This window comes from Vitis riparia, chromosome 11 (assembly GCF_004353265.1).
Source record: "Vitis riparia cultivar Riparia Gloire de Montpellier isolate 1030 chromosome 11, EGFV_Vit.rip_1.0, whole genome shotgun sequence".
Classification (NCBI taxonomy): Eukaryota; Viridiplantae; Streptophyta; class Magnoliopsida; order Vitales; family Vitaceae; genus Vitis; species Vitis riparia.
The window spans coordinates 13,519,702-13,542,575 of NC_048441.1; the positions used below are offsets into that span (position 1 = coordinate 13,519,702).

A 22,874-nucleotide genomic window follows, 5' to 3' on the forward strand; every position below is an offset into this window, starting at 1 on the left:
AGATGCCAAAGCATTATTCTATTATAAGCAGAAGTAAAACTGACACTACCACCAAAGCTCTGGACTTGTTTATTTTTGAAGACCTTTTCATCAAAATATTAGAGACGATCTTGCATCCTAGCATTGCCAATCATCTTCCCTGTGTTCTGGTCCTGAAATTCACAATGAGAATAAAAAAAAGTGACACAACAATTAAAACTTTAGACAATTTACTCACAGACAACAAATTGCAAATAAGTGTTAGAAAGTCACATGATTATAGGATTTTTGAGTTAAGGAAACTATGTAATTTAAATATAGAATCCCATGTATGGTCAATTGTATTGATATCAATCCCTGATTTGTAGGGATTTATAGAGGAGGGTTTTTTTTTTTTTTTTTTTTTTTGTAGCAGTAGCTATATATATATGAACCTATTTCTTTTTGTTCTAGCAATTCTTTTGCGTCTTTATTGTTGGTTTTGTGTCACGTTCTTCTGCGATTTGTTATTCTCAGCTTTTGCTGGTATTCTTGTTTTCTACATATTGATTTTGTTTTCTTTTCCTTCTTGCTGATTGGGTCTCTTGGAAATTTTTCTCAGAAATCTCTTTCTTCTTCTATCATATTTCTTATATTCGGAATTTCTAGATCCACATTTTTTTTTTGGTGATAAATTTTTTCCTCCTATTTTTCCCTTTTCGTCTTTTGTCCTTTCTCAAAGAACTATTCGTCATGTCTAAGGTGTCTGAAGCAACCAACACATCGACTGTCCCTGCACCTGAAGCACTTGCAATTCACGCACTTGGCGAGCTTCCAAACATTCAAGCGACGTATAGGTTGAACGGGAAGAACTATTTGCAGTGGTCACAATTGGTGTGAACCTTCTTGAAAGGAAAATGGAAACTAAGCCATTTGGTTGGAAAAGGACCTGATCCGAGTGACCCAAAGTTTCACATATGGGATGAGGAGGATTCGATGATAATGTCATGGTTGTGGAATTCCATGGTTCCAAAAATCAGCGGTACATGCATGTTTTTTACCATGACGAAAGAGATTTGGGATGTTGTAAACGAGACTTATTCTAAGGTTTGTGATGCGACTCAAATTTTTGAGATTAAGACGCGAATTTCTGCTACAAGACAAGGTGATCGTTCTATCACTGAATATGCCAATATTTTGAAAAGTCTATGGCAAAAATTGGATCATTATCAATGCCTTAAGATGATGTGTAGTGAGGACGCAGCCCTGCTCAAGAGATTTGTGGAGAAAAAGAGAATCTTTGAGTTTCTTGTTGGCCTCAATGTGGAATATGATTAGAAACGAAGCCAAGTCTTAGGAAGGGATGAGTTGCCATCATTGAATGAGACCATCTCTATGATTCGTGTAGAAGAAGGAAGGTGAGGGGCGATGATTGAATCCTAAACAACAGATGGCTCGACTATGGTCTCGAATGGAAATTTTTTTTTTTTTTTTCGATAAGTAAACACATATATTAAGAAAAGGCAAAACGCCGCATAGCATACAGGGAGTATACGAGGCGACGATGGCCTCACAACAAAAAAACAAAAGGAACAAAAAACCCACCGACCCTTAATTGGAGGCTAACCATTCCAAGAAACCTATAAGGGAGCGAGGCTCCGCACCACTATACAATTTTGCCCACCCCCACACATTACAAACAAAAAATTCTTAACTTTCTGAATAGCTAGCTTCCCCCCCCCCCCCCTTGAATGCTAATTTATTCCTCTCCTTCCAAACCGTCCAAAAATAAATAACAGTATGGATCTCCAAATTTTCTCCCTCTTTTTACGCACAAAAAAACCCTTCCAGCTAAGAACCACCTCCTTTACAGATTCTGGAAAGACCCACTGGGCTCCAAACAAACTAAGAACAATCCCCCACAACACACTAGCCACTGTACAATGAATAAGTAGGTGATTTACATTTTCCTCGTCACTACCACATAAATAACAACGATTAGGAAACTGTCATCCTCTCTTTTGAAGTCTATCAAGGGTAAGAACCCTCCCCCAAGTAGCTTCCCACGCAAAGAACGCTAGCTTAGAAGGAACGTTCTCCACCTAAATGCCCTTTTTAGGAAACATAGAAACACTAGGGCTAGTCATCAAACCATACGCTTCCTTAACGCCAAACTTCCCATTTTTTCCTTCCTTCCATAAGGTTGAGTCCTCCTCCAAGGTAATTCTTTGACTCCTTAAAATTTGGAGTAATTCGTCTACCATGTCCAGCTCCCAATCATTGAAGCCTCTAATGAACCTTAGATTCCAACCTCCTTGGCCAGAATTCTGGTCCCACATATCCCCCACTGTGGCATTCCTTTGGGCAGCCACATTGAAGAGTTGAGGGAACCTCCGAGCCAGCTCCACATCCCCACACCAAGGGTCTCGAATGGAAATATGACAATGCTTTCCAATGGTGGACCAAATCAGGTTTCCAATCATGGGAATGGCAGGGTAGATTTGTCCAAAGCAGACAACAAAGATAATTGTTTGTGCAATTACTGTAAAAAAACCAAGCCATGAAAAAAATCATTGCTAGAAATTACATGGAAAATCGCCTAATTTTGGGAAAAACTGAAACAGTAAAGGCGGACAACAAGGTAATCAGGGTCAGGCTCATATTTCTGCTACTTAATTAGATAATGAGAGTTCCCAAGACATTGGAGAGTTCAACAAAGAAAAGATTGAGAAACTCTAGAAAAACCCTCGAGTGCTTGCTCATTGGCATTCGCGGGTAAGTCTCTTATCTCTCATGTGTTAAGTGCTTCGGATATTAATTTTCCAAACTCTTGGGTCATTGACTCAAGAGCAAAAGACTACATGAAAAATTCTTCCCTCAAATTTAGTACCTATAATCAATGCCTCAACAATAAAAAGATTGCGACGGTTGATGGGTCATTAATCACTATTGCTAGGGTGAAATTAAAATACATCATTCCCTAGTCTTGAAAATTGTTTTATATGTTCCTAAATTGTCTACCAATCTTGTTTTAATCCATAAACTCACATAAGACATGAATTGTAGTGTCATTTTCCACCCAACTCATTATGTTTTTCAGGACCAGGACTCGGGGAGGATGATTGGACGTGCTAGAGAAAAGGATGGGATGTACCACCCTGAAGCATCAAGCAATCCAAGTAGGACTGAAAATAATTTACCTAGGTTGTTTATTTTTGAAATTGTTTCCAATAAAGCTAAAATTTGGCTACATCATTGTCGTTTAGGGCATTCGTCTTTTAGTGTTCTGAAAATTTTGTTCCTGTTATTGTTCAAAGGAATTGATGTGGAAAGTCTTCATTGTGATATTTGTGAATTTTCCAAACACCATTGTGTACCTTTGTTTCCTTTATTAATGATTGCACTCGTGTTACTTGGCCCTATCTTATGAGACAAAAATCTGATGTCAATATTGTGTTCCTAATGTTTCATAGCATTGTCAAAAATCACTTTGGTGTGGCAATAAAAAGATTCAAGTCTGATAATGCTCGTGATTACTTTAATCAGGTCTTATCTCCTCAATTTCAAAAGAAGAAAATCATTTAGGAATCTTCCTATGTAAGCATTCCACAACAAAATGGGGTCATTGAACGGAAGAATGGTCATTTGCTAGCTTTAACCCATGTTTTTTTTGTTTCAAAACAATGTGCCAAAGACATACCGGGAAGAGGCTGTCATCATGGCTACCTACCTTATAAACCGATTACCTTCAAGTGTGTTGGGGTTCAAAAGTCCTATGGAAGTCTTTTCGAAATTCTACCCGAACTTCAATACCTCCAATAACCTTGTTTCTTGAATCTTTGGTTGTGTCTCATTTGTTCATGTTCATGCTCAAAACTGGGGAAAACTTGATCCAAGAGCTATTCGGTGTGTCTTTGTGGGATATTTCTTTACTAAAAAAGGTTACAAATGTTATCATCCTCCTACGAGGAAATTTTATGTGTCTGCCGATATCACTTTTTTCGAGAATGAACCATATTTTCTCACTCCTTATCTTCAGGAGGAGACATCATTGATGGAAAATGAGGATCAAGATTTGTTTTTGTTGGAGCTTTCTTCTTCGTCGTCTATTCAACTCGAGTCTCAATCTAGTCCAAGTCAATGGTCTGAGTCTCCAAATCCACATGTTATCTCGATCCAAGAACTTGAGTCTCAACCTCCGAGTCAAAATTCAAAGTCTTCAACTAAGGTAAATGAAATCCTTGGTCCCACATGGCCTTTGCAAGTGTATTCAAGGAGGAAGGCACGCATTCCTGACCTCTTGCAAGTCTAAGAGTCCGAATCAACCCTGAAAAAAGAGGTAACACCCGTTTTTTACCCTACTTTTGAAAATTCACTTGCACCTCTTGATAGTCTTGACCATGATCTGCCCATTGCCATTAGGAAAGTACTAGAGAATACACCAAGCATCCACTCTACCTACTGTCACATTTTGTGTCATATAAGAACCTATCATCGTCTCATAAAAGCTTCCTCATGAGCCTAAACAGTATATCCATCCCTAACACTCTATCTGAAGCTCTATACAGTGAGGAATGGAGACAAGCTATGCGAGTGGACATGGAGGAACTTGAGAAAAGCAAAACTTGGGAATTGGTTGACTTGCCTGAAGGAAAGAGCCTCGTGGGATGTAAGTGGGTCTTTACGGTGAAGTATAAGGCAGATGGATCACTTGAGAGGTATAAGGCTCGGTTAGTTGCAAAAGGCTACACTCAAAGATATGGGGTGGTTTATCAGGAGACCTTCGCACCAGTTGCAAAAATGAATATAGTAAGGATTCTCTTGTCTCTAGCTGCTAATTATGATTGGGAGTTACAACAATATGATGTGAAAAATGCATTTTTACATGGTGATCTTGAAGAAGAAATTTACATGGAAATCCCACTTGGTTTTAGAGGTGAGTTGAAAGGAAAAAGGGTGTGTAAATTAAAGAAGGCCCTTTACGGACTTAAACAATCCCCAAGGGCTTGGTTCGACAGATTCACTAAAGCTATGATGGCAATGGGGTACAAGCAAAGTCAAGGTGATCACACTCTCTTTATTAAACACTTGAAGTCAAGGGGAGTCACAACTTTATTAGTTTATGTGGATGACATAGTTGTGATCGGGAATGATTTAAAGGAAAGAAAAACTCTAAGATGTCAGTTGGCAAAGGAATTTGAGATCAAGGACCTTGGCAAGTTTAATACTTTCTCAGAATTGAAGTAGCTTACTCTAAGCGAGGAATATTTATCTCCCAACACAAATACGTGTTGGATTTGTTGGAAGAGATAGGGAAACTCACTTGTAAACCTGCTAAAACGCCTATTGAACAGAATCACCGAACTGCAAAAGCAAGTGAAGACATGGTAGTGGACAAAGGAATGTACCAGAGGCTCATTTATCTCTCCCATACAAGGTCGGATATTGCTTATGCAGTGGGAGTCATAAGCCAATTCATGCATAGCTCTTCATTATCTAAAGTCTTCTCCAAGAAAGGGTATTCTCTTAAAAAAGGGAACTAAACTAACCCTTGAAGCTTACACGGATGCAGACTATGCAAGCTCGGTAGTAAATAGGAGGTCAACATCGAGATATTGCACTTTTGTTGGTGGAAACTTGGTCACTTGGAGGAGCAAGAAGCAAACCATGGTTGCAAGGTCTAGTGTCGAGTCTGAATTCAGACAATGGCACATGGTGTATGTGAGTTGTTATGGCTGAAGATTATTCTTGATTACCAATGAGGCTACTTTGACAACAAATCAGCTATTAATATCACTCATAATCCAGTGCAACATGATCGGACGAAGCATATTGAGGTTGATAGACACTTTATCAAAGAAAAATTGGATAGTGGCTTGATCTGCACACCTTATGTGCTTACAAGGGGTCAAATAGCAGATATTTTAACGAAGGGGCTAGCAAGTACTATATTCCAAGCAATCACAAGCAAGCTGAGAATGGAAAATATCTATTCACCTGCTTGAGGGGGAGTGTTAGAAAGTCACACGATTATAGGATTTTTTAGTTAAGGAAACTATGTAATGTAAATATTGAATCCCATGTATAGTCAACTGTATTGACATCAATCCCTGATTTGTAGGGATTCATAGGGTAGTTTCTTTTTTCGTTTTGTAGCAACAACTGTATATATATGACCTAGACCTATACCTTGAATTAATTATGAATAAATCAATCATTCTTTTTAACAGTAAGTTTAGGAACATGTAGCACTGATTGAAGCATAATGTTTTCAGAAATAGAAATTGAGTCTTTGCCTACAATGGGTGAGAGGCTACCATCTGCAATTTGGACCTTTTTATTGCCAGGACAAAGGACATAAGTTTGAAACCAATTAGAGATGCTGGTAATATGATCAGATGCACCTCAATCAATTATCCATGGTGCAGATGAACAATATGTAACGGAAAAAACACTATTTATTTGTGCCAACAAACCAATAGGAGTAGTAGCCGGTGGATTAGACTTCAACAGTTGAAGAAGTTGCTCCATCTGTTCTCTGCTAAGAGAAGCCATCTCGGCAGTCTTGGCAACAACAATATTTCAGTTGGACTGGTTTCCAAGTTTGTTGTTTTTTCTCTCGATTGGTTTCCAATTCATTGGCTTTCCATGGATCTTCCAGCACGTCTCACGAGTATGCCGAGGTTTGTTGCAAAAATCACACCAAACCCGAGTCTTTTCTTCTGTCTGCCTTTGGGTGTTGGGGTTCCGACTAGCGGCGACAACAGCAATAGGCATGGCTAAAGCTGAGTTTTCAATTGGAGCAGTCACCATTTTCTTCCCCGGCATCACACTTCTTCAACTTTCTTCCCTGCTGACTTCAAAGAACACTTCTCCTATAAAGGGTAGAGGTTGTCTTCCAATCCTCTTTTCTTTAGAAAATCTCAATTCCATTCAAGTTTTTGGCAGGGTGGTCGAAGCTATACGCATGTGCATGAACAACTTGAAGTGATTCTTCCTCTAACCTCATCAAATTCTATATTAAGGCCAGCAAGAAATTTGAAATTTCTGGTACACTCCACCATCTTCCTGTAGTGATTTCCATCTTCTGAACACTTCCATTCATATTCGTTAAACAAGTCAAGGTCCTGCCACAACCCTTTGAGGGTATTAAAATACCTAGTGACAGTATTATCTTCTTGCCGAATCTCTCCCAACTTCATCTCCAATTCATAAACCTGAGACTGATTACCAAAATCAGAGTACATCTGATTTATATTGTCCCATAGTTCTTTAGGAGTTGAATAACACATATAATTGGCACTGATGTCTTCCTCCATGGCATTAATGAGCCAAGCCATTATCATAGAATTCTCCACATCCCAGGTTGCGTACGTTGCATCAGTCTTCGCTGGCTCCTTTGTAAACAATCTTGCCTCTCCCTCTTATGTACATGCAAACCGCCCAAGACCACCATAGAAAGTTGTTTCCATTTAATCAAATACTCGTAATCTGAACGAAGTAGGAATGGGATTCAGAACTGGTAACTTTTATTAGGACTGCTGGTATGGTAGAAATAGTGGAAGTTGTTTCAGAGGTAGCGTCGCCCATGGGTTATTTTCAGGGAATGAGAAACAGTATTTCTGGGACTGCTAGTACGATTTCTGGAGAAAACACAGTTGGCTATTTAAGCCAAAGAGGTAGGGCAGAAAAAAAATACCAGAGAACTTTTCTGATTTGATACCCTAAAGAATCCCATTTGGGCTAATTAAGAAAATATTCTGGTGATATATTTCTAATACATTTACAAGAATACATTATATAGGTAGATTACAAAAAAATAGATAGGAAAAAATCTTTACAGCTATACAAATATTTATAGCTAGAAAATATCTCTACAGCTGTAGCAATTATCTCTACAGCTGTACAAATATTTACAGCTAGCACCTAGGATAACAGCTCCTAGGATCTGCCGAGATTTCCAACAAGACTATCACTTCCTCAAGAGCTTAAGCTATGCTACTAGGAAATGAGTTAACAATTTATATCAAGCTAACAAAAATGTCTATGATTGTTTCTACAATCCTGTAAGTCTCAACTCCTATTTATTTAAACTCCATTTTTAACATGTTCAATCTACTTCTTTACAATTATAATCCATTCCTGTTTTGGTTTTTACCTTTTTATTCACTCAACAACTCATTTCAATAGTCAAATCTATGATGTTCAATATTGCAAATTCAGCCAATTATGATTTTGCAGATTCACTCTCAAGCCTAACACCATTTCAAAGCATATTAATTAACTTATTAAAATGCACCAAATAATTCTCATTTGAGAATGTGAGGTATGCCAAAAGAGCAGTAAGCCATCCTAAAAAACCAGTAAACCATAAAAAAACTTGAGTATTGAAGATGCTCCTAAACCTACATAAAGCCCTCCACCTATCCACTTCCCTGACTTGATCGATGAAGACTTCTCCTGCTATGTTTGAAAGAAGGGGGTCCCAGCCTAGAAGCCCTAGGACTACAACCTAAAGAGAGAATCTATAAATACACCATAAGTCAGAACAGAATAGAAAAAAGAACAAGATGAAACGTATAATTGGATCTATTGCTCCACTCAACCTAATATCTATGCGCCTGAAAATATAAATAAAGGAAATCTGAACTGGCATAGTCCTATACTTTTGTCCATGTGAAACTTACAAGCTACTTCTAATTTCTTTTTAATCTTTGAAAAAGTGACTCTTGATAATGAAGAATGATTTGGTTTCTAGCTTGTACTAAACAGTGAACATAAAAAACTTCCTTCCATCTTATTGAAAAAGGGCAATACAAACAAGAATATATGGAGGCTAAAAAAGCATTCTGTTACCAATGGTAACAACCTTCCAGCTCACCATAAAAATATAAAAAAAAAATCCAATAGGCAAAAATTCCAACTAATTTAATACTCCCACTCAAAATGGAGAATGGATGTTATGAATTCCCATCTTGCCAAGAAGAAAATGAAACTGAGCTGGGAAAAGAGGTTTGGTCAACAAATCTAATAATTGATGCTAAGAAGAGACATGCAGAGTCTTCAAGGTTCTATTTTGAATCTTTTCCCGAACCATGTAGCAATTGATTGCTATGTGCTTGGTTCGTTCATGGAAAATAGGATTATTAGCAGCAATGTGAAGAGCAGCTTGGTTGTCACAAAACAGAACGACAGGATGAGTGTGATCAATGTGTAAGTCTTTTAGTAAAGATAAAAGCCAAACTATTTCACAAGTAGCATTGGCCATTAATTGGTATTCAACCTCAGCAAAGGATCTAGAAACTATACGTTGTTTCTTAGATTTCCAAGAGACTTAAGGAATTCCCATTGAAAATGCAGAAACTATTGATTGATCTTCTAGTATTAGAACAAGCAGCCCAATTAATCTGCAAAACCTTTTAACTCAATAGAAGATTTAGATGAGAAGAAAAGACCTTGGCCTGCAGTGGCTTTGATATATTATAGAACATGTTCTTCAACTTGGAGATGAGGGACTTTCAGTTTAGCAAGAAATTGACTTAACCGATTTATAAAATAGGACAAATCAGGTTTGGTTATGGTAAGGTACAACAACTAACCAATTAACCGTTTGTATTGAGAAGGGTCATCAAGTTCATAACCTTCTTCCTAGGATAGTTTGACGTTAGGATCCATGGGAATTTTTTTTTTTTTTTTTTTTTGCATCTAAGAAAACCTGCTTCAGACAAGAGTTCCAAAGCATAATGTCATTGGCTTAATGAAATCTCATTTGGAGATCTAGCTACTTCAATTCCCAAAAATATTTCAAGGTGCCTAAATCCTTCAATTTGAACCGTCTCTCAAGGGCCTTCTTTAGATTATTGACTTCACTAATTGTTGTTGGCTATCACTATGTCATCAACATAAACCAATAAGGCTATAAATGAATTTCAATTACCCAAGAGGATAGCTAAGAAAAACAACTTGTGTGGCATGGGTGAGAATTTTGGAACAATGATGAATTAATGTGGATGCATAACAAAGACAACCAAAAGCTCTAAGATGTGAGTAACATGGTTGTTTGTTCCAAAGTAGTTCAAAGGGGGTCTTATTGGACAAAAAAGGCGAGGTGGTTCTATTGATGAGATACATTGAAGTTAAAACGCAACTGCCTTAATAAGATAAAGGAATGTGTGACTGAAAATGTAAGGCTCAAGTAACATTGAGAATATGTTGGTGTTTCTGTTCCACAACAAAATTCTGTTGTGGAGTATCAACAGAAGAATGGAAGAGAAAGATCCCTTTACATGGAAAAACTCAGAAAAGGATAGCTCAAAAGCATTGTCAGTACGCACAGACTTTATCTTCACACCAAATTGATTTTCAATTAAGGAGAAAAAAGTCAAGAAACATATGAACAACATTAGAATTGGCACGCAGTAAGTAAACCGAGTACAATCATCCTCGATAATCAATAAATAACGATAACCTTCTATAGTGAGAGTATGGAACGAACCCTATGTATCACAATGTATTAAGTGGAAAGGTGCAATAGACAAATTGTTAGAAGAAATAAAAGGCAATTTACGTTGTTTAGCCAAATGACATATGGAACAATGTGAAGGATGATCTAAACTTTGATTAATATTCAATGTGTTTTTCAGAATTTGAATCTTTACATAAGGAGGGTGTCCCAGTCTATAGTGCCAAAGCTCAGTTTGAGACTAAACTACATTATTACATTTGGTTGAAATGTAACAAATTGATGACTAAAACTTGGAAAATCTAAAACATAGAGGTTGTTGTGCCTCTTACCCGTCCCAATCACTTTGGCCTGTGAATGGTCCTAAATAACACAAGAGTCAAAGAGAAAATTGACTGAGTAACGATGACTTTATGTGATGTCACTAATAGAAAGAAGATTGAATTTAAAATTTAGAACAAACAAAGCATTGGAGATAATGAAATTATTTGACAATTTCATAGACCCTATACAACTAATGGAAACAAAATGACCATTGGGCAGAGTGACAAAGGAATTAATAGTAGGAACAAGATGGAGAAAAGACTTCAAAGAACAACAAACATGATGTGTAGCACTAGCATCCAGAATATAGGATGACAGAGGAATAAAAGGCTTAGCAGAAAGTGAGGATAAAGAGAAGAAACCACTGAAATTAAAGACAGAAGATCAGACTCCTAAGATTAAGTAAAAGCTAGGGAGCTGCTATGAAGTTGAGAACTTAGGAGAACAATGAGTTATTGGCATTGACTTGCAGTGAGAGATCCAACAGAGGTGTTAGAGGAGGTTGTATCATCATTAACAATAGAAGCAACTTGATTAATTTGTGCTTTAGATTAAGATGCTTTCGATTTGGGTTTATAACCACGAGGATAATCGTGAAGTGTGTAGCATTTTTTAATGGTATGTCCCTAAACACCACAATGCGAGCAAATTGGTCTTTCACATTTGGATCTAAGAGTAAAATAAGTTGAAGCAGTAGCTAAGGAATTTGGGTCTCCAAACAGTATAGAGTATAATAAAGGAGAAAATCCATTATTGATGGTGCATTGGCCTTCTTCCTGAACAACGAGAGCAAAGACTTTGGTGATGGAGGGCACAGGATCCATTAGAAGAATTTGAGTGCGAATTGGTATGTAGGAATCATTCAGACCCATGATAAATTGCATTACATATTCCCGTTTCTAGTCATCCACTCATGACTTCATGGCTCCGCATTGACAAACGGGAAGGGGTTGATAATCCTTAAGCTCATCTTACAGAATTTTGAGCCGAGTGTAGTAGGTGTTCACATTTAGGGCACCTTGATTTAACGGAATTAGGTGTTTCTTGATCTGAAAAACTTGCAGACCATTGTCATGATGAAATTGGTCACACAAATCATTCCAAATTTCAACAGCAACGTAGATATACAACAGACTATCAGCTATGTCTTGAGCTACAGCATTGAGAAGCCAAGAAATCACCATACCATTGCAATGGGTCCAAATACCCAAAAGAAGACCATCAAATGCTGGTTGAGAGATGCTTCCATCAACAAAGCCAATCTTGTTTTTGGCAGTAAAAGTTGTAGTTCTAGCACAACTCCAATAGTTATAATTTAATCCTGTAAGCTGACTGGAAACAAGAATTAGACCTGGGTGATCTCTAGTGTGCAGGAAATAAGGGCTGCATGAATCAGCAGATCATCTCTTTCTCCATTGTTCAGTGACGTTGGGGTTGTGGCACAGACTTTTTCAGCTAGCCAAGATGGATTGGGTTCCTCCGAAAAGCATTTCAGACATGATGTTCATCAATTACAAAGGATTTGGCAAGTCCAAGAGAGGGGTAATTCTATGGCAAAACGCGAGTATAGCGTTAATCTGGGTTGTGTGGCGGGAAAGAAATGCTAGGATATTTGAGGACAAGGCTAGGAATTCAGGGAATCTTTGGGATTCCATTCATTTCCTTGCGTCCTTTTGGGCGTTTTGTTCAGCGGGTTTTAAGGGCACCCCCCTTAACGTATTACAACTTGATTGGCTATCAGTGTGTAGTTCCAATAGTTCCAATGGGACGGCCTAGTGTATTGTTATTTTTTCATGTTGTTTAGTTTTTTTGGAGGGAGGATTCCTCATCCTCCTTGTGTACTTCTTTTTCTATCAATATATTCTTGCGTGGTTTCTTATCAAAAAAAAAAAATAAGGGCTGCATGAATCCTCCATGGGAGACAAAAAGGAGGTCCCAATGATCTGCTGATTTGCAGTACAGCCTCTTGCCATCAACTTAGAAGATAGAAGAAAAAAAGGAAGATGAAGGAAGGGCAACAGATTCATGGCTCTGATACCATATTAAAGAGTGAACAAAAAAAACTTCCTTTTATCTTATTGAAAAAGGGCAAAACAGATGAGAATATATTGAGGCTAGAAAAGCATTTTGTTACCAATGGTAACAACCTTCCAGCTCACCATAACAATACAAAAAAAAAAACAAAAACAAAAAACAAATACAAAAACATAAACAAAATCCAATTGGCAGAAATTCAAACTAATTCAATAGCTTGAATGAGCACAAACACTGACAGCTTGCAAAGAAGAAAACAATTTTTTCTTTTTTCTTTTTTGTTACTTTAATAAGTAGTCTTATGCCACACTGCAAATGAAATTTTGCAAAGTAATAGGGTGACACACATCCAACTGAGATGTGGTTCTTAATAAGCAGAGTTCGCACACCAGGATTTGGCCTCCAACCCCTGCTATTTAGGGAACAAACATTGATGGTGTAGTACACAAAAATGACATCCAGATATGCGTAAAACCAACTCATGTCTGACTACCACTGACCCAATGCCTTCACTGGTCAAGTGAACAGGGATTTCCTAGAATGTTATCAGGGTCCCTTTGGAACACTGAAATTTGACTTATATTTCTGGCATGCTACAATCTAATCATTAAATCAGTAAATTTCAACAAAGAACATTTTTGTTTACCAACATAATTGCATCTTACCTTCAGTGAGGCATCCAAATCTTTCAAAGAAGTATTCAATGACTTTTTACTGGAGATAGTGCGTGACCCTGTTAGATATAAGATATCACAGTTATGAAAATGTACAAAAAGGTTGAATGCATGTATAAAGAAATCAAGAAAAGCACAGTGCTTTTCAAAATTTTACTTTTTTTTTTTTGTCCCATTGGGACTCGAACATAGAACCTCCCCAAATCCACCCAACTCTTTACCACTTGAGCCAGACCTCAAGGGCTGGCTTTCAAAATTTTAATTGCAAATCTAATAAATAAATAAAAACATGGCATTGATGCATGAAGTGCAAACTACAAACGTAAAAAGATGCCTGAAGCCATGCAAGGTGTGAAACAAGAGTGCCTCACATTTCAAGGCAGGGTGTTAGCGGATCTTAGCCTTTAGGATTGGCGCTTAAGGGGTAAATTTCTTCAACACACAGGGGTCATATGCATTTTCAAACTATTGCTCCAACACTTTTCATGCTTAACCATAAAGTTAGTGTTAAAGAAGTCACATTCTTAAATGTATTTGTTAATTGAAGTGCTCAGTTACTTAATTCAAACTATATTTTGAAATATTTAATCATTGCAGTGTTGTTTTCAGTGGGTCAATAATCTGTTCAACTTCAATCAATTTCTAAATCAATGTCAAATATGATTTAATTGCAGAATTTGTCAACTTAATACAAATGAAATATGATCATAACAAAAGTGGAAGCAGAGATGCATCAAAATTTATTACCAATCTTAAATTATTTTCTGACTATCTTATAAAGAAACTTCTGATTAGCAATACAGGTAAGAGTGAGCAAGGGCTTACATGAAATGAGATCAGCTACAAATGAAGGTTGTTCTTCTTTGACAAATTGAAATCCCAAGAACCTTCAAAAGTTTTGCACAACAACAATAACATGAAAAGAAGTTATACACTAGTCAAATCTTCATCTTGGCAATTCACAAAATCTACTAATTATCAGAACCAAGGAAGTTCCTTAATAATGAGACTTAGAAGAATGGTGGCTATGCAACTAAAAAAGAACTGTTTTACAAGGAAAAAGATTTCCTCTGCAGAGTGTACCTGATAAGCACATCCTTTACTCTAGAGTGAATAATTTAACATTAATTTGCAGATACAACTGCTTTACAGAAATTTGGATTTTAGAAATTACCAACTAATAGGAGCCAAATGTATTCACAATAACCGATCAGGTTAATTTGCTTATGACAAAGCTACAACATAGAACTTGCTAGTAACAAAAGGCACAAAATTTGCAACAGATGATTTATAAGTTTCATGGTTTCCACTTACCAGGCTATCCCTAAAATGCCAAATATATAAAAGACAGCTTCCCAACCAAAGTTTTGGATAAGTGGAGGAGCCAAAAGAAGCCTGCAAGATTTTTCGATGTTAAGAATGACAAACAAGCAAACCCAAGTGTTAAGAATGAATTTCACTATGCAGTACACTTGCATACCCTAACACTAAAATGATACAATGGCTTTATCTTTCTAGGTATAAGGTTTGAGATTATTCTTTATAAAAATGAAAAATTGGCATTTGACCATTCAGCTTTATAGATGAGAGTCAAGGAACCAAAAAAAGGGAAAGAAAACAGAAAACCATATATGGATAAACCTTTTGCACCTTCTCTTTTCTGCAGTTCACCAGAACCATTTCTAGCACACATAAGATTCATCAAAATAGGAAGATAAGGGCCCTAATTGTCAAGACCTAATGTTAATATACTTTATTGGCCCATGACCCAACAACTAAAGCTTTTGAGGGGAATTGATAATTTATTATGGTATCTTACCATTAGTTTTCTACAACCACTCATTTGACCCACATGCAAATGAGAGGAGGTGACACATGAGATGGGAAGTTAAGACCACTAACCAAATATTGTTCAATTTAATATATATTGTTCATCCAAAACCAAATAACTTAAACTTTTAGGTTATTTGATAGCTTAACATCACGAATGTATATTTAATAAAAGAGATGAGCTCACATGGTTTAACTATAGACATGGCTTTGAATAGGCTTGTCTGCCAATCCCAAGCAATTGTGACAAGGCACTGTAGACCAGTGTTGTAAAGGCTATTGAGGTCTCAAGGCGAAATTTTTTTTTTTTTTGATAACTGCCTCAAGGCGAAATTATGCAAATTAACCTTGTGGCTATAGCCTTCATAAAGGATAATAGAGGCATAAGCCCCACCTGATTGAGGCTTATAGCCTTGAGGTTATAGCCTCGAGGCCATGAGGCTTAAGCCTCAAATATTCAAAAGGTTTTAAAGGGTTTAGGGAGTTTATCGGGTTTTTGTATACATTTGTGAAGAGGTTTAAACCTCAATATTTATTGGTTGTAGTGATTTGTGCTTTTTCAAGGTTTTGGTATAAATTTATAAGTTTTTTCTTGCATCCAATATTAGGGTTAAATCTTTTAAAAAAAATAAGGGCTTAGTTGACTACCAATTAACCCTTTAAATGGAAATGAAAGGAAGAGATTGGGAAGAAGAAATAAAAGAATTGTTGATCACTATAGTGACCAAGTTTATATATAATCTTTATCTTATTATATATGGATAAAGGAAAAAAGATCACTGTAATTAATGGATAAAGAAGAAAAATAGATTGACATTAACATTGATGGAAAGGATAATAAAGCAAGTGGATATAATTATGATTCATTAGAGGATCCTACTAGTGATAGTGGTGGTAGTTTTGAAGATTATTTGATAAATGCATGAAAGAGAGTTGGATTTTAGAACAAACACTAAAAACTAAATTAGAAGCTATTAAAAATGGCATACAATTAATTTGATCATTGTACATTATATGGTTTTCTTATTATTTAATTTTCATATGATCTTATCAGTATCTTTTTTATTTTTCAGATTTTTTTTCTTTTTATTATTATTAAAGTTGAGGGTTATGCCTTGGTCTGCCTCGAGGCTTACGCTTCACCTCAGTTGGGAAAAACATCTCAAGAAGTCTTTTCAAATATTGTTGCAGACTGAATGAATATTTCAAATGTTTTTGATGTTATCACTCTAATGGAAAACACCCATCTCATTAGACAAAGTTAGGAATAAACACAAAGAAGACCAATATTACTAGCTACTTGAATGAGTTTTCCTGTTAAAATCTAAAACAGCCATTAACTGCAGTTAATTTTGCTTTACCAAGAAAAATAAATGGTGTTTTATATTATTATTATAAGATGGGACAATGAATATTAGAGCAGAAGTTGCAAAACTAGAAGGGGAAACAGCAACTACAATACCCAAGAAACATATTCCTTTCTCATGAAAAAGATAGCCAAGCATCAGAGGAAAATTTTTCCCTGTGTAACTCGAATTAAAAATACTAGTAACACTTACAGGGCATATGGGAGTATCCGTGAACATGCTACATACTCTGCTGCTAAGACATTTAGGAGTAATATAAAAGAATCCATGAAGAATCAAAACATTATTAACTTTCTAGTAAATAAGAAAATATAATATTAGAAAGCATTTGCAGCTAACACTTTCTCTACCCCTTTACATGCTAACCCATAAATTTGAAAGCCCCTGATTCTTTTGCAGTTTCTTGCAGTTTTCCAGGGTAACATAAAATTAACTTCTTAGGTCAAGTGGATCATTTTGTTGGTGCCAGAAAACATGCAATTTGAATGACACAAACTTCCCAACAATATTACATGGTCAAGCAAGGCAAACAAATATCAAATAGTAAAAGGATGGTGATAAGCTCAATTTAATGGAAGCCCACACCAAACATTAATTTGGACTTTCAATGAAATAACAGAAGCCTTTACAGATAAGTGAAAAGATATTTGAATCCATTCATGTGAAATCATAATGGTAAAATGACAACATTGAAAAATTGCCTTCTTTAATAAAATTGTTAACAAGGAAATAAGAACAGGGATAGTGTTTGATCATTTTACAATTATGATTTCACATGAATCCATTCAAATCTCAAGCACTGACCACAATACAAAAGTGCCTCATTATAGGCCCTGGTTAACACCACATTCAAAGAAGCATACCCTGTAACACTTCCTACACTTAAACCACCAAAAACAAATGCTACAGCCCTTGAGCGTTCTTCCAATGGTATTGACCTGCATATGATGTTGGACACTGTCAATTAAGTTATCTTAAAAAAAATAAAATAAAATAAAATAAAATAAAATTAAACAAAAAACAAAAAGGTAAATAAATGAGCTTGTCAGAAACAGAAAAATTATTCATTAAAATTTGATATAGCATCTGTTGAATATAATGTATTTCTAGTGTACAATCTTTCTTTGCTTTCTTAGTATAGGTCACATATATGGTAGTTAGTTCAACCTAGCCTTGTATATATATTTCTCAATTGTAAGAAGTTAATCATATGAATGAGAATGAAGGTTTTCTCTCTCTCTCTCTCTCTCTCTCTCTTTCAACATGGTATCAGAGCTAAGGGAGAAAACTTTATTCTTTCTGGTTTACCCGTGTAATTAATTCCGGGAATAGCATCAAAACTAAACTATTATTTTGAGTAGACTATTATGTTATGGCAAGGATAGCATGTTAAAAAAAAAAATTCCTATCCCGTAGATATCTTATCCAAATAACGGCAAAAAAAGTTCATCATATTGACTTGCTTCTAACTACATTAGAAGCCATACATGCCTGGCGATAAGGTCAGTTGCTGCTGATGGGGAGACACCTTCTCCTATACCAACCTGATTTGGAAGAAAAGAGAAATGCTTAATAAGGTGGTAGGGATGCTTATTCAACATTGAAAATAAAACAAACAACTTGATAGGTAACAGAAAGGGAAAAAAGTTTCATTAGATGTATACATGAGAAAAAACTATGATCTGGCATAAAATTGGTCCTTTTTGAAAAAGCAATCCAATGTTCATGCATGTAACCTGAGAGGTTATAAAAAGTTTCTAGCGTAGAGCACATGCTTAGCCTAATTGGAGAAAATTAATTGGAAGACCAGTGTACCAAAATCCTTGACAAGACAAGTCCAGGCATAAATCCAGCAAGTACAGGAACAAGTGCCGTAGCCAATGACCAAGTCAAGACTCCAATCTCAAGAACTTTTCTGCACCAGCAAGAGATAAATGGTGAGCATGTGGCATACATTACACTATCTATTTAGCCCAAAAAACAAAACATATTTCTTTTAGAGCATGTCATGTGGAAACAACTATTTCTGAGCCTGAATGAACTTATAGCTAAGTAGCAGTTAAAATATTCTTGTTCAACCACTTGAGTTATTTCAGGTAACAGTACTTAGTTAATAACCCTTGATTTGTTGAGGAAAATTCTTGTCTTTGTATAGGTTGAATTACCTCAAGTTAAGACCAGGTTCAAGACTCAGCTTGGCAATATATTGGGGATACCCCCTATAAAGCTTTGCACAGCTTCAGAAAAGGTTAAGCAACATAAATCAGTTTTTTCTAGTTGATTGATGATAAGATGATCCTCGTTGCACGTGACACTATGCGTATGGAATTTTGTGATGCAGGAAAACGCTTAAAATGTTTAAAAGGCTCCCACGCTGAAACATTTATAGGATAAAGCTCAGGTTTTTAGGATTTATGGACGGAAAATCTAAGGTGGAAAAAAGGTTAGAATGTTGATATTTGATATTTGAGGTGGTTTATTGGCTGGCTTAAGGGGGGAAAAAGGAAAAGGAAAAAAAAAGTTCTGGACAGCAAGGAAAAGTTAGGGTTTTCCTATTATGCTAATGGGTAATGTGGGTTAAGGTTTACAATTATAAGGTTACAGATTTAGGAATAAAAGTTGAAATTGAAACAAGGTTTTTTAGGGTGAAAATGGGAGCCCAGTAATGCAAAAATAAACAAGGAAGAAAGCAAAGAAAAAGAAAGACAAACCATAGAACATCTCAAAGGTCTTCTTGGAGACTCTCATCTGTAAATGAACTTTACCATTAATTAGGAGCAAAGTCTGCAGAAAAGTTTCATTTCTTAACCTATTCAATCTTTACAAATCTTCCTTTTGTAATCATTACTAAATATCTCCAAATTAAGACAATATTTGAAAACAAGAAACTTCTATCAAACAAAGACTAAGTTCTCAATAAGACACAAATTTAGAAAACTATAACCAAATAAGAAACTTCTGTAAGTCTTAATGTCTTACTAATATAGAGAGCCATAAAGCCTAGAAGCCAAATCCTACTCTTTGCTAAAATATAGAACTTACATAATGAAAAGATTTGCAACCTAAGTAAGTATGAGAATTTTTTTTTTTTTTTTGATAAGCAACAGCAGAAAATATATTAGAGAAGGCCGAAAGGCCGCACCGCATACAGGAAGTATACAAAGCAGCCACAAGGCCAAAGAGCCAAAAACAAACACACCTCACCAGCCCTTATGGGATCGCAACCCACTCCAAGAAGCCTATAAGCGAAGAGGACTCCTCTCCCCTATACAACTTAGCCCAACTCCACAGACTAGTTACAAAAGACTTCTTGAGAGTCTGAATAGCCAAGAGACCCCCTCTAAAGGCTAACCTATTTCTTTCTTTCCACACCGTCCAAAATATACATAACGGAATGGTCTTCCAAATCTTCTTCCTCTTTTTGCCCACAAAAGAACCCCGCCAACAGAACAACGCCTCTTTAACCTTCTCTGGAAACACCCACTGAACCCCAAATAAGGCAAAGACGATATCCCAAATGGTCCTAGCCACTGTACAGTGTAAAAGAATGTGATTTACATTTTCCTCTTCACAACCACACAAAAAACCAACCACGCATTTGCAGCCTATCCAATGTAAAAAAATTTTCCCAAGTAGCCTCCCATGCGAAGAAAGCCACTTTGGTTGGGACCTTATCCACCCAAACATTTTTTCCCGGAAAAACACAAGAATTAGGGGCTGCCAGCAGATTGTAAGCTTCCCGAATCCTAAAACTAGCAGAAACCCCGCCTTTCCATAGCACACAGTCCTCCTCTGGACTTACTCTGATGTCCCTTAGCAAAAGGAGCAAGTCTTCTATTAGCACCAGCTCCCAATCATTAGAATCTCTAATCAACCTGATATTCCACCCTCCTTGGCCCAGCCTTGGGTCCCACACATCATGCACCAGATCATTACGACACACTGTCAGGGCAAAAATCAGAGGGAATGCATTGGACAGCGCTTCGGTGCCGCACCAATGATCAGTCCAGAACCTGATCTTATTCCCCCTCCCCACCTTGAACTTCATGTTATTCCAGCACTAGCTCTTCTCCTTTAAGATCTCCTTCCAAACTCCCACTCCAAAGGGCCCCCGGGCTTCCTTAGATTTCCAGCCACACCCCTCCATCCCATGCTTCACCCCGATTACCTTCTTCCACAAGACATCCTTCTCAACGGCAAATCTCCAAATCCACTTGCCCAATAAGGCCCTGTTCAATAACCCCAACCTTCTAATACCAAGGCCCCCCTTCTCCTTTTGAGTACACACCACCTTCCACTTAATTAAATGAATCTTCCTACCCGAATTTCCCCCTCCCCACAAAAAATCTCTTTGTATTTTCTCAAGCCTTTTAGCCACTGACTTAGGCATTCTAAAGATGGACATTTGATAAATAGGAATGCTTGCAAGGGTGCTCTTAATCAGGGTGATTCTCCCGCCCTTAGACAAGTATTGTCTTTTCCACCGGGCAAGTCTTCTTCTCATTCTTTCCTCCACCCCATCCCACATGGACAAGGCTTTGTGCCGGGCCCCAAGGGGCAGCCCCAAGTATTTGACCGGGAAGCTGCCAATTTTGCAGCCTAACTCCACCGCCATTTCCTCCATATTATCAATCTCCCCTACTGGTATCAGCTCACTCTTGGCCAGATTGATCCTAAGCCCAGATGCCGCTTCGAACCACGCCAAAATCCATCCCAGATGCGTTAATTGGTCCTTGTTGGCCTCACAGAAGAGAATGGTGTCATCTGCAAAGAGCAGATGTGACACCATAATCTCCGCTTCCCCGCTACCTCTCAGCCTACAACCAGAGATGAAGTTCCCTTGCACTGCCCGCCTTATAAGTGAACTCAGCACTTCCATGCCCAAAATAAAGAGATAGGGAGAAATTGGGTCTCCTTGACGTAGACCCTTAGAGCTGGAGAAGAAGCCTTCTAGGACCCCGTTGATAAGGACAGAAAATTTTGCCGTTGAAAAGCACCACCACATCCACTCCATCCAGCGCGGCCCGAAGCCCATCTTTTTCAAGACCTTCATAAGGAAGCTCCAACTGATGCTGTCGTAGGCTTTCTCAATATCCAACTTACACACCATCCCCTTAACTTTCCTCTTCTGCCAATAGTCAACCACCTCGTTGGCTATGAGAGAGGCGTTAAGAATTTGTCTTCCCCTCACAAACGCGTTTTGATCAGCCGAGACCACCTTATCTAACACCAATTTCAGCCTATTGGCCAAAACCTTGGCCATAAGCTTGTACAGCCCCCCAAGCAAACTGATAGGCCGGAACTCCCCAAGGTCCTCAGCACCTCCTTTTTTTGGAATGATGACCAAAAACGTGGCGTTCAAACTTTTGGCAAAGGACTTCTGATCGTAGAATTCCTTGAACAGCTCTACTATCTCCTCCTTAGCGAACTCCCAACAAGCTTGCCAAAAGGCCACAGTGAACCCATCCGGGCCTGGGGCCTTATCGCCATTCATATCCATCAGGGCAGAGAAGATTTCTTCTTCAATAAAGGGGGCCTCCAAAGCTTCAGCTTCACTGTGGTCAAGACTATTAAGAGGTAGCCCCTCTATGTCGGCTCTCCACCCTGGTTCTTCCCTTAGTTGGTGTTGAAATGCCTTAACAATCCCCTTCCTCACCTCCTGCTCCTCCACCAATTCCACCCCATTTATTTTTATTCTGTCCAAAAAATTATTTCTCCAGTGGGCACTAGTCATCTTATGGAAAAACCCAGTATTCTTGTCCCCTTCGCATGAGAAACCCCCAATTCTTAGAGCTTTCTCTGCTTCATCCAGAGCCTCAAACTCTAAGAGGGCTTTGCCCCTTTCCAATTTCGCAATACCTAAGCTACCCTTCAGTCTCCAAAACTTCGCCAATTTCATCCCCCAACCTCTCATATCTACCTCTTTCCCTGAACTAGGGTCCCAACTCCCTACCAGGCAATGGACCAATTTCCCCCTGATCCGGCTCATTCCCCTCTTACAAAGATCCGCCCTTGTCGTTACAGTCTTCATCTCCTTTGATTGCATCACAGCTTCCACATAGGATTTCTCCATTGGTGACCTTAGGAGCGCCGTGTCCTTTTTCTGAGAGCTCTCATCTCCGACGTTACATCCCAGACGGCGAAGCATCTCTACCATTAGCACCCAGCCATCCTTATCTCCATTACCCTTCGGGATATAGATGTTGTACCTTTTGTTATCCACCT

General features: G+C 37.6%; 1 protein-coding gene across 1 annotated transcript in view; it reads right to left on the reverse strand.

The window, feature by feature from the left end:
- LOC117925156 (probable anion transporter 6, chloroplastic) overlaps positions 1 to 22,874 on the reverse strand; it is a 47,434-nt gene that overhangs the window by 19,834 nt on the left and 4,726 nt on the right. The window contains exons 3-8 of the mRNA XM_034844055.1: positions 18,465 to 18,564; positions 18,141 to 18,193; positions 17,513 to 17,587; positions 14,767 to 14,847; positions 14,278 to 14,339; positions 13,444 to 13,511 (exon numbers count right to left, since the gene is read on the reverse strand). Of these exons, the coding sequence (XP_034699946.1) occupies positions 13,444 to 13,511; positions 14,278 to 14,339; positions 14,767 to 14,847; positions 17,513 to 17,587; positions 18,141 to 18,193; positions 18,465 to 18,564 (439 nt within the window). The remainder of the gene's footprint in view (positions 1 to 13,443; positions 13,512 to 14,277; positions 14,340 to 14,766; positions 14,848 to 17,512; positions 17,588 to 18,140; positions 18,194 to 18,464; positions 18,565 to 22,874) is intronic.